Source organism: Schistocerca serialis, chromosome 7, assembly GCF_023864345.2.
Source record: "Schistocerca serialis cubense isolate TAMUIC-IGC-003099 chromosome 7, iqSchSeri2.2, whole genome shotgun sequence".
Lineage (NCBI taxonomy): Eukaryota > Metazoa > Arthropoda > Insecta > Orthoptera > Acrididae > Schistocerca > Schistocerca serialis.
This window is the reverse complement of record NC_064644.1, coordinates 549,972,081-549,987,453: the sequence shown is the minus strand read 5'-3', so window position 1 is coordinate 549,987,453 and position 15,373 is coordinate 549,972,081. Positions and strand designations below refer to the sequence as shown.

The 15,373-nt window shown below is 43.1% G+C and overlaps 1 protein-coding gene across 1 annotated transcript; it reads right to left on the bottom strand.

Annotated features, from left to right (window-relative positions):
* Positions 1–8,401: 8,401 nt before the first annotated feature.
* LOC126413239 (uncharacterized) lies at positions 8,402–9,430 on the bottom strand. Its single transcript, XM_050083138.1, has one exon. The coding sequence runs from the start codon at positions 9,428–9,430 to the stop codon at positions 8,402–8,404; it is 1,029 nt and encodes a 342-aa protein (XP_049939095.1).
* Between the last annotated feature and the right edge of the window lie 5,943 nt (positions 9,431–15,373).

Sequence of the window (15,373 nt, the reverse complement as noted above, 5' to 3'; positions counted from 1 at the left end):
AGCATCATCAGTGGTCTGTAATTAAGTTTATTTACATTTTGATTTGCATTTTAGATCGAAAAACAGTTCGTTAGGAATAGGTTGGTTCGTACGTACGAAGATTTTTCGGCTGCTTTCATGCTTACATCGGGAAATGCCGTCTGCTGGCACATCGTTGTTTCTCTGTGTTAGACGCTGATAATTTTGGTCTAATTTTTAGATGTTCTGCAGCGCTATGCGTTTCTCACAACACACTTTTATGCACACCACACTCTTCTAGTTGTTTTCGTACTTCAAGTATGTGTTGATGCTTGTGTTTTGTAGTGTTGCCAACATATCCTTTCCACTACTTTGTCTTTGACCTACAAATATTCTTTTTTAAATTAGATTATTGTATGTGTGTAATTCTATTTAAGTATGTTCCTGTGTATTTATATACTGTGTAAGAGTAGAAAACGAATAGCGATGGAGAGTTTTTGGGAGAAAAACCATGATCAGTGGACACGAGTATACAGCAGTATGATGGAGTGTGGGTTATAGGAGAAGGTGAGGAGCAAGAGGTGAAATGAAACTGTGAGTTGGGGGTGGGGGGGTGGGGTGAAGGATGGAAAAGGCTCTTTTTCATGTGATTTCATCAATTATTCTATATATAGTCTGGTTTCCAATATTTATCAGGTCATTGAGCCACTGTTTATTTTGTGTTAATGCTTTTCATGTGTGGAAATTTTCTTGGAAAGGAAGGAGGGTCTGTCTTTACTGATTTTTATGATGATCACATCGTTTTCAATATTGCTTGGTCTTCGGTGTTCTACTTTCAGATGATCTGCAAATTTTGAAGTACCATACTTGAATGCTCTGATGTGTTCTTCATGTCTTGTGTCAAATGTCCTGCTAGTCATTCCAATGTATATCTTCTAGCAATCTCTGCAACTGAGCTGATAGATACCACATTGTTGGTATCTGTCTAGTTTTGATTTTAGTTTTGGGATGTGCTTTTGTATGCAAATATTTGTTTTGTAAGCAACGTCTGTCTTATTTTTTGAATATGTTTCCTATTTCATGAGTGCACTTGTTGTGGTAGGTCATTGTATGCCATTTTTTGGTTGTAGTGCAAGTTGTACAAGTTAGTGTGCTTTGGTTAGTTTTCTTCGTTATTTGTCCCTTTATTTTTTTTTTAGTTCATCTATTTGTTTTATAATGGCTAACTCTTTTTGGTAATTGGAAGTGTTTAGGGGGATCCTGTTTAACATGTATCTGACTGCTCCTTGTTTGTGGTTCTGTGGGTGGTTTGAAATTTCATTTAAGATAATGTCACTTGTTGTGAGTTTTCTGTATGTGTCGAATGTGTGTTTATTATTCTTTTCTTATGGTTATGTCTAAAAAGTTGAGTGTTTTCATGTTCTTCTTCTATTGTGAACGTTTTGTGTACAGTATTTATGTCTTTGTGTAGTTGCTGTATTCTGTTTTTCGGTTCATCCTGCCATGCATACTATGTCATCCATGTATCCGTACCAGCAGATGACGTTGTAGCTTTACTTTGTTATTATGTCTTCAAACACAGGGCGGCGCAGGGAAACTGGAAATTTCGAAATAACGTCATTTCCATGAATAAATTTATAAAACTAGTAATTTATTAACGAAAGTGAATGTATTCAGTATGTCTTTACAATCAAAATGTCCAAAAGTGTCTCTTTACTTTTTAAAGATGACATCGGAAAGATGTGCTCCCATTCGGCGTTCACACTCTAACAGCCTGTTATGAAAACTCTGGAATGTGCGGTGTAGCAAATCTTGGGGAATTGCAGTGATTTCGCTTTCAATGTTCTCCTTCAGTTCATGGATTGTTGCAGGTCGTGTACGGTACACCTTGCCTTTAAGATATCCTCACAGGAAGAAGTCGCACACACTAAGATCAGGGGATCTCGCAGGCCATGCAATGTCACCGTTACGTGAAATAATGCGTCTTCCAAACAATTGACGAACTGCTGCCATCGATTGTCGAGCAGTGTGTGACGTGGCTCCGTCCTGCTGAAATCACATGTTTTCGACGTTAAGATTAAGCTCGTACAGTCTCGGTGTAAAGAATGTTTGAAGCATTTCAACATATCGAGCGGATGTTACTGTCACTGCACTACCATCCTCACGTTCAAAAAAATAAGGGCCGATAACACCATGACATGATAAATCACACCATATTGTGTGACCTTGGCGCTATGTAGTGGTCGCTGGTGAAACTCACAAGGCTTGTCCTCTGTGCACAATAACGAAAATTCAGTTTGTTCACTAGTCCGTTCGGGTGGAAATGGGCTTCGTCTGATATCCATAAGTTACTAAGGAAATTCGCGTCCTCGTTGATTTTAGCCAATATCTGGCTACTAAACTCCATACGTGACGCAGGGTCTCGTTCATGTAAGTGTTGCACAATCTGCAACTTATAGGGATGTAAGTCTAATTCGTGCAGTATTCTTTGTAAACTTCGTCGCTTAATCCCTAGCGAAGATGCATTCTATCGAACGGAGCGGCGAGGACTTCTCTCGATTGCAGCTCTAGCAGCTACAATGTTCTCTGGGGTACGTATCGTTGGAATGCCACCTGGAGGTTTCTTTTTCAAGGCAGATCCTGTTTCTTCAAAATTACGCACCCACGTTGTAATCGCATGCGCAGATGGGACACGTCCATGACGTCCAAGCTGGTAATGCTGTCGAAATGTTCTTTGCGCGGCAGTCGCACTATCACCATTTTTGTAAAACGCTCTCACAGGTACTGCACGTTCCGCACCAGTCCAATTCTCCATGATTACTAAATGGCAATGCGTTCACATCAATTGTGCAAAGTTTCGAACATCTGCCGCGCTACAGTGCTGCCAACTGTAACGTTCAAAATTTCGCGTTCCCTGCGCCACCCTGTATTAGTTTTTCTATATGATTGATGAGAGTGTTAGCTAATGTTCCTGAGATAGGTGAACCCATGGGTAAATCTTCTTCTTGTATGCAGTAATCTTGATTGAATTTAAAATAATTTTGTTGTGTTATTAACTGTAATAATTTTATGGTTTCATTTGTGTGTTCATGAGGTAGCTGGTTGTGTGTTTTCAGGTTGTCTTCAATTATTTTTATGGTTTCATTAACAGGGATTCAACTCAACATACTTTTTACATCAAAGGAGAGCAATATTGCTGTGTCATGGATTTTAATGTTGAGAGCTATAAAATGCTGTTGTATAAAATCTGTTATCAGTTTAGATAGTCTTCCAAAGATACCTGTTCCTTGATACTTTTCACACTCTTCTTTTGCAAGCAGCAACTCGAGCACTCAGTCAGCGCAACATATTTTTTGTTTGGAGATGCATTTGTTGTACATAACAGTAAATTATCTTGTGCTTGTATAAAATAGTCATTGTTTCTGTATCTAGTGACTAAAAACAGACGATGCTACATTTTACACCGATGTCCATGTTCGCGGATCGTTGGCACAGATAAATCGGAACCAATGCCGGGTTCCCAACACGACGCTCTCACAAGACGGCTTCCTTGTCGCAGCATATGTAAAGTAATTAGTAGAAACCATATTCTGAAGAACGGTGCCTAGCGATTTCTGTGAAAGTTATTAAACGGTTCAACAGGAAGCCCTATCGCAAACAGTTCTGATCGTTTACCTCGTTGCGCAGTGCGTTGCGCGCCACATTTCTTTCTGTGTCCCACACACAATAATACACCGATGCAATAATGCACTGATTAGCCAAATAATTATGCCATCGTTCTTAATTGCGTTGTTGGACCACGCAATACAGCGCGTGGTACGTACTACACGAGTCCTTGGTAGCTTTTAGGAGATGTGTGCCATCAGATGTCTACGCACAGAATGCGCAATGCCCGCAGATTACAAAGCGGTGGTTTGGAGGCGCGGAGCTGGCGCCAGTATTGCCAACAGTTAAAGTGAACTCCCCACCAGTTCCAAGTCCAAAAACCACCAGAAAACTACTAAAAAAATGTTCCTACTCCCATCATCGCTAAAATTTCAGTTTCCTTTATCATTAAGTAATAAAATATTTACAATCATTAATTAACATACAATAAGTAAATTAGCAGGTCAAGGTCACCAATATACAAGAAGTTCTATAACAACTTCTAATTGTTTAAATGAATTCGTCTTCTTCAGATGAGTCATTTTTGTCTTCATCATCATCATCATCGTCATCGTCGTCGGTTTTAGATTGATACAATTCTTGGGTACCGATTTGTACATCGTTTATTGGAATTTCATATTCGTTGCAGCATTTGCCTTCCAACCTCAAACCACAGCGTATTCTTGATACAGTGTAGCAATTGAAAGATTTAACTTCACTCTAGTCCTCTGCTTGTTATTTTCTTTTTTTTTTTTTTTTTTTTTTTTTTTTGTATTCATACTACTAAATACGCTCTCAAGATCTGCATTGGAATGAGGCAGTATTGGGAGAGTATTCACAAAAGTCGCTAATTCCTCAGATCTGGATTTCCCTTCAGTATCTTTGAAATGAAATACTTCATTGCAAAATTTGTTTGTATCTTTGGTCTCATTTCAGTTAAACAAATGAATTGTCGTCACTGATCATCCATTCTTGCTATAAATTCTACACTTTTATTGAACTGAGTCATTGTATCAGTTAGATTTTCTTTGTTGTGATTAAGTGCCTGTTCAACAGTTACTCCGGAAATCTTTTTCATCAACGTAAAATTTTCTGGTAACCTGTTTTTTATTTCTTCGATCAGACGTACTATAAATGTTATGCACCAATTACGCAACATTTTGTCGTCTTCCCGTCATAATCCTTTTTCTCTCATTCCAAGCAACTGCTTTTCAAAGCGGAATCCCAGGTAATAGCTTCGATCGAAGAAATCGCCAATATTTTGAGGAAAAATACTAACTTTATTTGCAGGTAACGTAACCTCGAAAATTTTACTGACTCTGTTTATTTCAATTAATACTGGATATAAAAATGAAATACATACGTAATTAATCTCGTTTTTATACGTAACGTCCAACAACTCTGCCATGTGACACCTTACGCTTACTTGAACTACGGGAAAATGTGTGATTCCGTCTATCGTTGATGGTTTTGTATACCCCCTTATAAAGAGATTGGAAGAGGAGCGACTAACCAATAATGTGTTGCTTTAATTAAAAACTCCAAATTTCTCGGTAAAAATTCTTTTGCAGCAGCTGAAACAGGCAGTTGCAAGGAAGGGCACAAGCAGTGTACTAAAATCAGGTGTGGTACCTCTTCTTTCAATTTCGTAAATACTCTATTATGTACTCTAACCATGACAGAGGCATTATCTGTACCAATGTCCACTAAATTTTCAAGTCACAAATCGAATCGTTGAAGTGTCTTCTTTATAGCAGAGACAATAGTTTCAGCATTACTCTCGACAGTTCAGCAAGGTCAAGGTATGTAGATACTATTTTTGGTGTAATTTACTGTAATTAACTATAATCAATCCCACATACTTATGTACAGCGATATCAGTAGATTCATCAGTTAATAAGCTAAATGGTTGATCTTTCCAATCTTGTTTTAGAATGTCAGTGAAATGCGGTGCTTCCACATTTTTTATAACTGAGGTGCACTTAGTTGGGTGCAGCTGAACTTTTTCGATATCATTTTTTTCGTGACTGTGATCAATTACCTCTCCCAGATGGTCGACTACACGTATAATAGTATGCATAGCTGTGAATAATGCAAGTTTTGCTGCTTCCTTCTTTTTTTTATTCCCAATGGCCTCTGACTTAAAAGCAATTTTAGGCTGCATAGTTACAACCTGCATCAATTTACTTAATCAACGAGTGGTCAAAGATATAAAACCCATCAATGAATGAGTTATCAATTAAAAAAGATTGCTTACCTTTTCAATTTTATATGGTTCTTTGACATCCCATGAGACTTCAAATATCCATAGTGACTCCTTAAAACTGTACCCCAAAATTTGCACTTCGTTAACTGGTCCGAAGTACTTTTAGCAACTTGAAGCCAATCTTTTAAATTTGGGTCTTGAAACCAAGAATCTTGCGTGTATTGCGGTTTCGGCATAGTTATGAAGCAGTGAAATAATGCCATACACTGAGAATCACAGTTGTATAGTGCCCCGTCGAAAGACGACCATAGAGTTACCTTTTCTGAGGATATGACGTGAAGCATCCTGCGTGAGCCAACAAGCGCTCAGTGATTATTCGAAGCGACAATAAATTAAGTGAGCACCGGTTGCTGTACTATGTGTACCCGCGCAAGCCGCCTTAGCTCGTGAAATGAACTATAACTAGGTGCTACTAAACACTGCTCATTTATCAGGGAATCCCCGCATGTAGTCTATCGACTGTGATGGTTCGTTTGATGTCACATTGTAATGCCTCAGTTGTTTTCGCAGTAATAGTTAAATACTCTTCAAACAAAGAAAATAGAAATAACATGTTTCGAAACATATGCGCTACTGGCCATTAAAATTGCTACACCAAGAAGAAATGTGGACGATAAATGAGTATTCATTGGACAAATATATTATACTGGAACTGACATGTGATTTCATTTTCACGCAATTTGGGTGCATAGATACTGAGAAATCAGTACCCAGAACAACCACCTCTGGCCGTAATAACGGCCTTGATACGCCTGTGCATTGAGTCAAACAGAGCTTGGATGGCGTGTACAGGTACAGCTGCCCATGCAGCTTCAACACGATACCATAATTCATCAAGAGTAGTGACTGGCGTATTGTGACAAGCCAGTTGCTCGGCCACCATTGACCAGACGTTTTCAATTGGTGAGAGATCTGGAGAATGTGCTGGCCAGCGCAGCAGTCGAACATTTTCTGTATCCAGAAAGACCCACTAAGGACCTGCAACATGCGGTCGTGCATTATCCTGCTGAAATGTAGGGTTTCCCAGGGATCGAATGAAGGGTAGAGCCACGTGTCGTAACATATCTGAATTGTAACGTCCACTGTACAAAGTGCCGTCAATGCGAACAAGAGGTGACCGAGACGTGTAACCAATGACACCCCATACCATCACGCCGGTAGATACGCCAGTATGGCGATGACGAATACACGCTTCCAATGTGCGTTCACCGCAATGTCACCAAACACGGATGCGACCATCATGATGCTGTAGACAGAACCTGGATTCATCCGAAAAAATGACATTTTGCCATTCGTGCACCCAGGTTCGTCGTTGAGTACACCATCGCAGGCACTCCTGTCTGTGATGCAGTGTCAAGGGTAACCCCAGCCTTGGTCTCCGAGCTGATACTCCATGCTGCCGCAAACGTCTTCTGTTTGTGCAGATGGTTGTTGTCTTGCAGACGTCCACATCTGTTGATTCAGGGATCGAGACGTGGCTGCACAATCCGTTACAGCCATGCGGATAAGATGCCTGTCATCTCGACTGCTAGTGATACAAGGCCGTTGGGATGCAGCACGGCGTTCCGTATTACCCTCCTGAACCCACCGATTCCATATTCTGCTAACAGTCATTGGATCTCGACCAACGCGAGCAGCAATGTCGCGATACGATAAACAGCAATTGCAATTGGCTACAATCCGACCTTATCAAAGTCGGAAACATAATGGTACGCATTTCTCCTCCTTACATGAAGCATCACAACAACGTTTCACCAGGCAACGCCGGTCAACTGCTGTTTGTGTATGAGAAATCGGTTGGAAACTTTCCTCATGTCAACACGTCGTAGGTGTCGCCACCAGCGCCAACCTTGTGTGAATGCTCTGAAAAGCTAATCATTTGCATATCACAGCATCTTCTTCGTGTCTGTTAAATTTCGCGTCTGTAGCACATCATCTTCGTGGTTTAGCAATTTTAATGGCCAGTAGTGTAAATAGTGGTCGAGAGATCGCATTTTCAGCAACTGAAACGGAATTCTGCTTAACCACTATAAAATCCACCAGACACTAGAAGTTTTAGTGGAAAATCCACGAAGTTGGTAACACTGTCTGGCGTCCGGTAGCGTCCCAGACGTGTTCCCAAGTTTAGACCAGGCGGCTTTGGTTTTTCGGGAAGTCACGTGAGTTCACTGTCCTTCTCCTCTAGCACGATCCTGCCCTTGTGACGTGGACAGTTAGTTGTCCTCTTGGATGTTGCATCTTCATAGGCGAATGCAGCAAGCGTAAAATGATGCATGTTCTCTGCAACCATGTTCACGGAGTCCACAGCTGTCACGGTGCTATTGATTGCCACCACAGGTGCCAAGGAAGACCCATAGCACACTGCTGCGCCGCGCCAGCTTGTGTCCGTTGTGCAGTGCATGTGCATTTGGCAGACGTTAGATTGAAAGTGTATCTGGACTATCGACCTGTTGAACAGGAAACGGGATTCGTCCTACCGATTCGTCCCTAGAACGATTCCTCATTCTTCTCTGCTTCACTTGCGTACCTTCCTTACCTTGTGAAGGTGCCAGTAACAACGCCAAGCGACATTCGTTCTCTAGATGGGAGTTCTCTCGATGGGAGTTCTCTCGATGGGAGTTCTCTCGATGGGATTTCTCTCGATGGGAGTTCAGTTCTCTCGATGGGATTTCTCTCGATGGGAGTTCTCTCGATGGGAGTTCTCTCGATGGGAGTTCTCTCGATGGGAGTTCTCTCGATGGGAGTTCTCTCGATGGGAGTTCTCTCGATGGGAGTTCTCTCGATGGGAGTTCTCTCGATGGCAGTTCTCTCGATGGCAGTTCTCTCGATGGGAGTTCTCTCGATGGGAGTTCTCTCGATGGGAGTTCTCTCGATGGGAGTTCTCTCGATGGGAGTTCTCTCGATGGGAGTTCTCTCGATGGGAGTTCTCTCGATGGGAGTTCTCTCGATGGGAGTTCTCTCGATGGGAGTTCTCTCGATGGGAGTTCTCTCGATGGGAGTTCTCTCGATGGGAGTTCTCTCGATGGGAGTTCTCTCGATGGGAGTTCTCTCGATGGGAGTTCTCTCGATGGGAGTTCTCTCGATGGGAGTTCTCTCGATGGGAGTTCTCTCGATGGGAGTTCTCTCGATGGGAGTTCTCTCGATGGGAGTTCTCTCGATGGGAGTTCTCTCGATGGGAGTTCTCTCGATGGGAGTTCTCTCGATGGGAGTTCTCTCGATGGGAGTTCTCTCGATGGGAGTTCTCTCGATGGGAGTTCTCTCGATGGCAGTTCTCTCGATGGCAGTTCTCTCGATGGGAGTTCTCTCGATGGGAGTTCTCTCGATGGGAGTTCTCTCGATGGGAGTTCTCTCGATGGGAGTTCTCTCGATGGGAGTTCTCTCGATGGGAGTTCTCTCGATGGGAGTTCTCTCGATGGGAGTTCTCTCGATGGGAGTTCTCTCGATGGGAGTTCTCTCGATGGGAGTTCTCTCGATTGGGAGTGATGATAATGCTTTTGTTCGTCTCTGTATCTTCTGTGGCTTCTCTAGTGCCTTTGACGTCCACTGATTCTTTAGTGACATAGAATCAAAGGCGCCCCACAAGCTAGAGAAAAGGTGATTATCCGAGGGCGGTTTGAAAAGTACTCGGAACAGAATAGAAAAAAAGTGTTTACATCGCTGAAACTTTTTTTTTATTTTTCAATGTAGTCTCCTTGTAGATTAATACACTTGGTCCAACGATGTTCCAGTACCTTGATCCCATCTCGTAAATGAGTTTCCTCCAGGCCTCCAAAATAGTTGTAGACTCCGGCTATCAATTCTTCGTTTGAAGTGAATCTTCGTCCACCAAGAAAAATTTTCAGTTTTGGGAAGAGATGGAAGTGTGAGGGTGTCATATCACGTGAATAAGGTGGGTGTGGCAAAAATTCATACCTTACTTCGTGTAATTTTGCCATGACGACGACACGTGTGCGGGCGCGCATTGTCCTGGTGGAAGATGACATTTTTCCTTAAATCTTTCCTTTTTCGCGTATCTTTTGTTGCAGTTTTTCCAAGAGGTTCCCATGATATTCTCCAGTAGCTGTTTGTCCAGTGGGGAGATAATCTACAAATATAATCCCCTTCACATCCCAGAACACTAATGCCATGACCTTTCCCGCCGAAGGAATTTTCTTTGATTTATTTGGTGGCGGACAATCGGCATGTTTCCACTGCTTTGACTGTTGTTTTGTCTCTAGGGTATAGTAGTGCACCCAAGTTTCATCAGTGCTCACAAATCGGGGCAAAAAATCTTGTCCGTTTCTCCTAAAACGGGCCAAACATTGTTCCGATATGTCCATTCTCATGCGTTTTTGATCCAGCGTCATTATGTTGCCAGAAACACATCTATATTGGTAATCTTTGCTGATAATTTTTTCATTTCTAATTCTTCAGTTAAAAAGTGATGTACCCTTTCGGATGACATCTGGCAATCGTGAGCAATTTCAAGCACTTTCAATGGGCTATCCTCCATGACCATTTTGTGCACTATAGCAACGATTTCTGGAGTAGTGACACATCTTGGCCGACCACTGCTTGGATCATCATCTAAGCTCTCCCGACCAAATTGAAATTCATTTATCCATTTGGAAACAGTTGAATATGAAGGAGCAGAGCGCCCCCCCCCCCCCCCCCTCCCTCCCAGTGTATTCTGTAAATGGGCATGAATGTCTTTCGCTTTCATCCCTTTGTTTACGAAGTACTTAATCACTGCTCGAATCTCGGTTTTTTCCGTCTTCGCAAATCTCTTCGCGGGAACAACAACAGAGCTACGTCACTGCCACAGCTGTCTTCCAAGAGCACTGACGTGGCACGTGTTTACAGGCAGCAGTCCAATGAATATCACGTGAACAACTCGTTGCGCTAGCGCTGACCTCTCGTGGTGATTCCGGGAACTTTTCAAACCACCCTCGTATTAGAAGGACGTGCTGAAAAGTAATGCCTCTGAATTTTTATTCTGTTCTCAATATCGGTTGGGTGTTACATGTGCATATTACTGAGTCGATTTTCCCGCTTTGTTGATTGCAGTTGCAACCTTATGCCGCTGGAGGGCTCCGGATTGTAGCATATAAGATGGCGGTGTGTAAAGTAACTATGTCGGCGTATGAGAAACATCATGCTATAATCGAGTTTCTAACCGCGAAAAACGTGTCTCCAGTTGAAATCCATAGGACAATGAAAGCTGTGTACGCTGATGATTCTATTGACAGCAGTAATGTGCGACACGGATTGGTGAACGGAACGGTGGTGCTAACCTCAATGTGTGTGTGTGTGTGTGTGTGTGTGTGTGTGTGTGTGTGTGTGAGAGAGAGAGAGAGAGAGAGAGAGAGAGAGAGCTCGGTGTGGACGACTTCCTACGGCAAATCTCATCGGAATCGGGTTGATGGAGTTGATCGGCGACAGTTGTCGAGTAACATAGACACAGCTCTTTGTTTAAGTGTGGGGCATCTCGAGAGTGTATACGGGCCACCGTCGCAGAACAGCGATATAAAAAAAAAACTGTGTGCGCGGCGGATACCTCGAATGCTCATTTGCGGGAATTGTGTGACATGAAATACAGAATATATACATCTGTCAACAATTTCTTTTGCGCTTGGAGTGTAAGGTTGGTGGGTTGCTTATGAACATTGTGACAGGTGTTGAAGGCCGAGTTTGCAATTTTTACTCCGCAAACAAGAGAACGTCAATGGAGTTACGCAACAAAGGATGATCGACGTGAAAAAAAATTCAAGCCCATGCCATCAGCAGGCAAAGTTATGCTCAGTGTTTAAGGCCGTTCAAGGTATTGTGAATCTGGAATTTATGCGTAAACGCACCACCATAAACTCTGCAAGATACTGCGAGACCCTCGCAGAACTGAAAGCATGGATTCGAATAGTTTGTCCATACACGGAATAGCCTCTACTTCAGCATGACAAAGCCACGCCACACACGAGGGCTGCGTCAACTCCAACAATCCGACGTCTTCAGTTCACTGTCATCGATCGTACTCTATACAGCCCAGACTTGGCCCTATCCGATTTTCATCTGTTTCCAAAGCTTGAAGAACAGCTTCGAAGACTTCACTTTGATAGCGAAGAAGCGGTGCAAGTGCAGGTGATAGTGTGGCTTTGTCAACAAAGATTCTACAGTGACGCCATCAACAAACTGGTCTATCGTTCCTCGCTAAGGTGACATGAAGAATGAAAATGTTGAATGTTACTAAAATTTGTTTTATTTAAAATGTTTTTGGGGTTTTCACATAAATTACTTTAGATCCGTTTTTCGTTCCATCGACACGTACTCCAGTTTATAACATAATTGTTGGGGTATTGTAGTGAAGAATCGTCCGAATTTACAGCATCTGCTTATATGGAGGATATTACTACACTTAAGACATGTAGAAGTCAAATGTTACATAGCGTGATAGTCTAATTCTCTCTCTCTTTCTAGACTATTTCGTTCACAATAAATATTAAGCCACGGAGCATGTAATTCTGAGGGCTATGTTAGTCAGCTGATACATGTTATTTTACAATTCTGTGGCTGAGTGTTGAAATAGTTATTATTCGCGAAATGTTGCCGATTTTATTTTTATAGTTGCTACACCTGCCGTAGCATCCGAAGTCGTCTGGCTTTCAACTGCGCGTTGCCTGTTGTGATCTCCGGAACAAAAGAAGGGAGACTAAGGCTTTACGTCCCGTCGACGACCGGGCTATTAACCACTGAGCACCAGCTCGGACTGGGCTTCAGGAATGCCGGCAAAGGAAACCGGCCGCACGCATTTCGAAGGAACCAACCTGGCATTTGCCTTAATCGATGTAGCAACACCACGGAGAAACTACATCTGATTGCCGGACGGGAATTTTGAAGCACGGTCCTCTCGATTTCAGGCCCTTGGCTGATGTGAACCTTAAAGAGATGACTGGGAGCTGCTGTTCCAAACTAACAAAGCCTCTTAGTAAGAAGCAGCGGAAGAATGCAGAGTGATATCGAGCCTGAGTCACTTTTGAGTGTTCGAGAAAGTGGACGGGGTGAATTGCCCGCGGCGGGTTCACGACCTCAGCTTACGGAAATGGCAGGAAGTGGGGGGAGTTACCAGCGAAAGCACTCAAACTCTGGAGTGTAGGCACGCTGCTCATACGCGCCGGAATTGTGCCCGTGGCGTTCATTTGCATACTGTCTGTGTTTTAACGAGTCCACCTAAACGGATGGCAGGTGAACGGCCGTAGGGAAGTGCGCCTATGAGGTGGGGCGGCAGCAGGACTAATGACAGGAGAAACTGGCACCTATTCCGCCGTTGTAGTGCGTTTCCAGACACACTGTTCGTTTAGACTAATGCCACAATAGGCGATTTCCCCTGTTCGATAACATTTGCGGTTGAAATAATCGCACACTGGAATCGATTGTAATTTGACATCACTACGAGACGCCAAAATAAAAGCTGAATATTAACGACACATCGTGTTTTATATAAATCACATGAGACCACTAAACGTTAAATTAATGGAAACCGGGGGTCCACAACGTGAACTTCCACGCTATGACGTCACGGAACTCGTCCAGCTTCATATCGACGACAGGTTGCACGCCCCCTATGAAGACTGCTGATCAATTATGGTCCAGTAAGAATCAGGAAACACACTACTTCTTGCGACACAGGTTTAGCAACCTAGCGCCACGTCTACCAAGGTGTGACAGCCTTGGTAGACCTGACGCCACGAGCAGTCGACCATATGTCCGCCGTGAAGATGGCCCCTGCGATGGGTTGATAACGGTCGGCACTAAATAAATAAAAAACGCGATTAAGACTATTTTCTTAATATTAAGTTAATTTATATGAATCGCTGTTAATCCAGAAACATGCTGTCCAAACATCAGTGTATTTTATTGACGCCAACCTACATAAGGAGAAATGATCACGTAATACAATAATAAAAAGCAGAGCTCGTGTGGAAAGATTTAAGTGTACATTATGCCCATGGGCTGTCCGAGAGTGGGACCGTTAACAAAGAGTCTGAAGGCGGTTCGATGAACCCTCTTCCAGGGACTTAAGTGCCAATTGCAGAGTAGTGGTACAGACGTAGCCTACGGTGGATTTCGGAGTACAAATATCGCTTTGGATGTACTTTGAAGTCTTGACCAAGTACTTTGTCGCTGGCAGACGCGGCTAGCAGGGAAACAAGGCGTGTGAATTAGGTTGCTGGAAGACCCGTTTTCCACAGGCTAAAAAAATATCGTGGATTGGGGGATATTTTCTTCCAACACCAATTCATAATCGATTCATAACCAGCTTTGCTTATAATGCCTTGCACTGCCCCTACAACGTTGCATTCTCGCAGCAGTCACTTCTGATTCCTGCCAGACACACACACACACACACACACACACACACACACACACACACATCCTATGGAGGAACCTAACTGACAGCAGCGAAGGTGAATGGTCACAGCAGCAAAGGTGAATGGTCGCCAGCCAGGTCGCTGTACCGTCTAACAGTTCCAGTCTTTTCCTCCTGTCGGTGCTCTACAGTTGTTACGGTTGCCGAGAGCGTTGGTTTGCGTCGCTTCCACGCACGAGTACACAGCACAAGCACACTGTTGCGGTAGGTGCGGGATTGCCTTCCCGCTGATTTATGTGGCCGGTGAGCTGCTCCCCCGTATCGCGTCGGCCGGCCTTCACGCACCGCCATAGATCTTCCACTGTCGCATCCAGTTGCACGTTCAGCTGTGCGATTTCCTCGACGGTCTTTCAATAAACGTTTCTCCACAAGGGCACTAGAGCATTCCGTGTATTACACCGCTTTACGTGCACGAACGTAGATAATTCTTCTCTCTAAATCGGACTGAGTTTTTCAGCTTACCAGGTATACCGTGTAAGTAGGCTGTTTAGGTTTTTTTATTGGTAACGCCACCTCTGTATGAAAATCACTGGCTGTGCTGTGTGCAGTCTGTGGCTAGTTTGCATTGTTGTCTGCCATTGTAGTGTTGGGCAGCGGCAGCTGGATGTGAACAGCGCGTAGCGTTGCGCAGTTGGAGGTGAGCCGCCAGCAGTGGTGGATGTGGGGAGAGAGATGGCGGAGTTTTGTAATTTGTCATGAACTGCTATATTTATACATGATGATATCAAGGTAAATACATTGTTTGTTCTCTATTAATATCTTTCATTTGCTAACTATCCCTATCAGTAGTTAGTGCCTTCCATAGTTTGAATCTTTTATTTAGCTGGCAGTAGTGGCACTCGCTGTATTGCAGTAGCTTGTGCAGCGAAGATTTTTGTGAGGTAAGTGATTTGTGAAAGGTATAGTTTAATGTTAGTCAGGGCCATTCTTTTGTAGGGAATTTTGAAAGTCAGATTGCGTTGCGCTAACAAAATATTGTGTGTCAGGTTAAGCACAGTTATGTATAATTGTTCAAAGGGGACGTTTCAACCGGTATGAAATGAGCGTTAAGATACAAATGTGTCGATAGGGAACATTTGTTGTGAACGAGCCTTAATTTTTAT

Coding starts and splice junctions, on each gene's coding strand:
- LOC126413239 (XM_050083138.1), bottom strand. CDS start 9,430: ATGTCACTAAAGAATCAGTGGACGTCAAAGGCACTAGAGAAGCCACAG.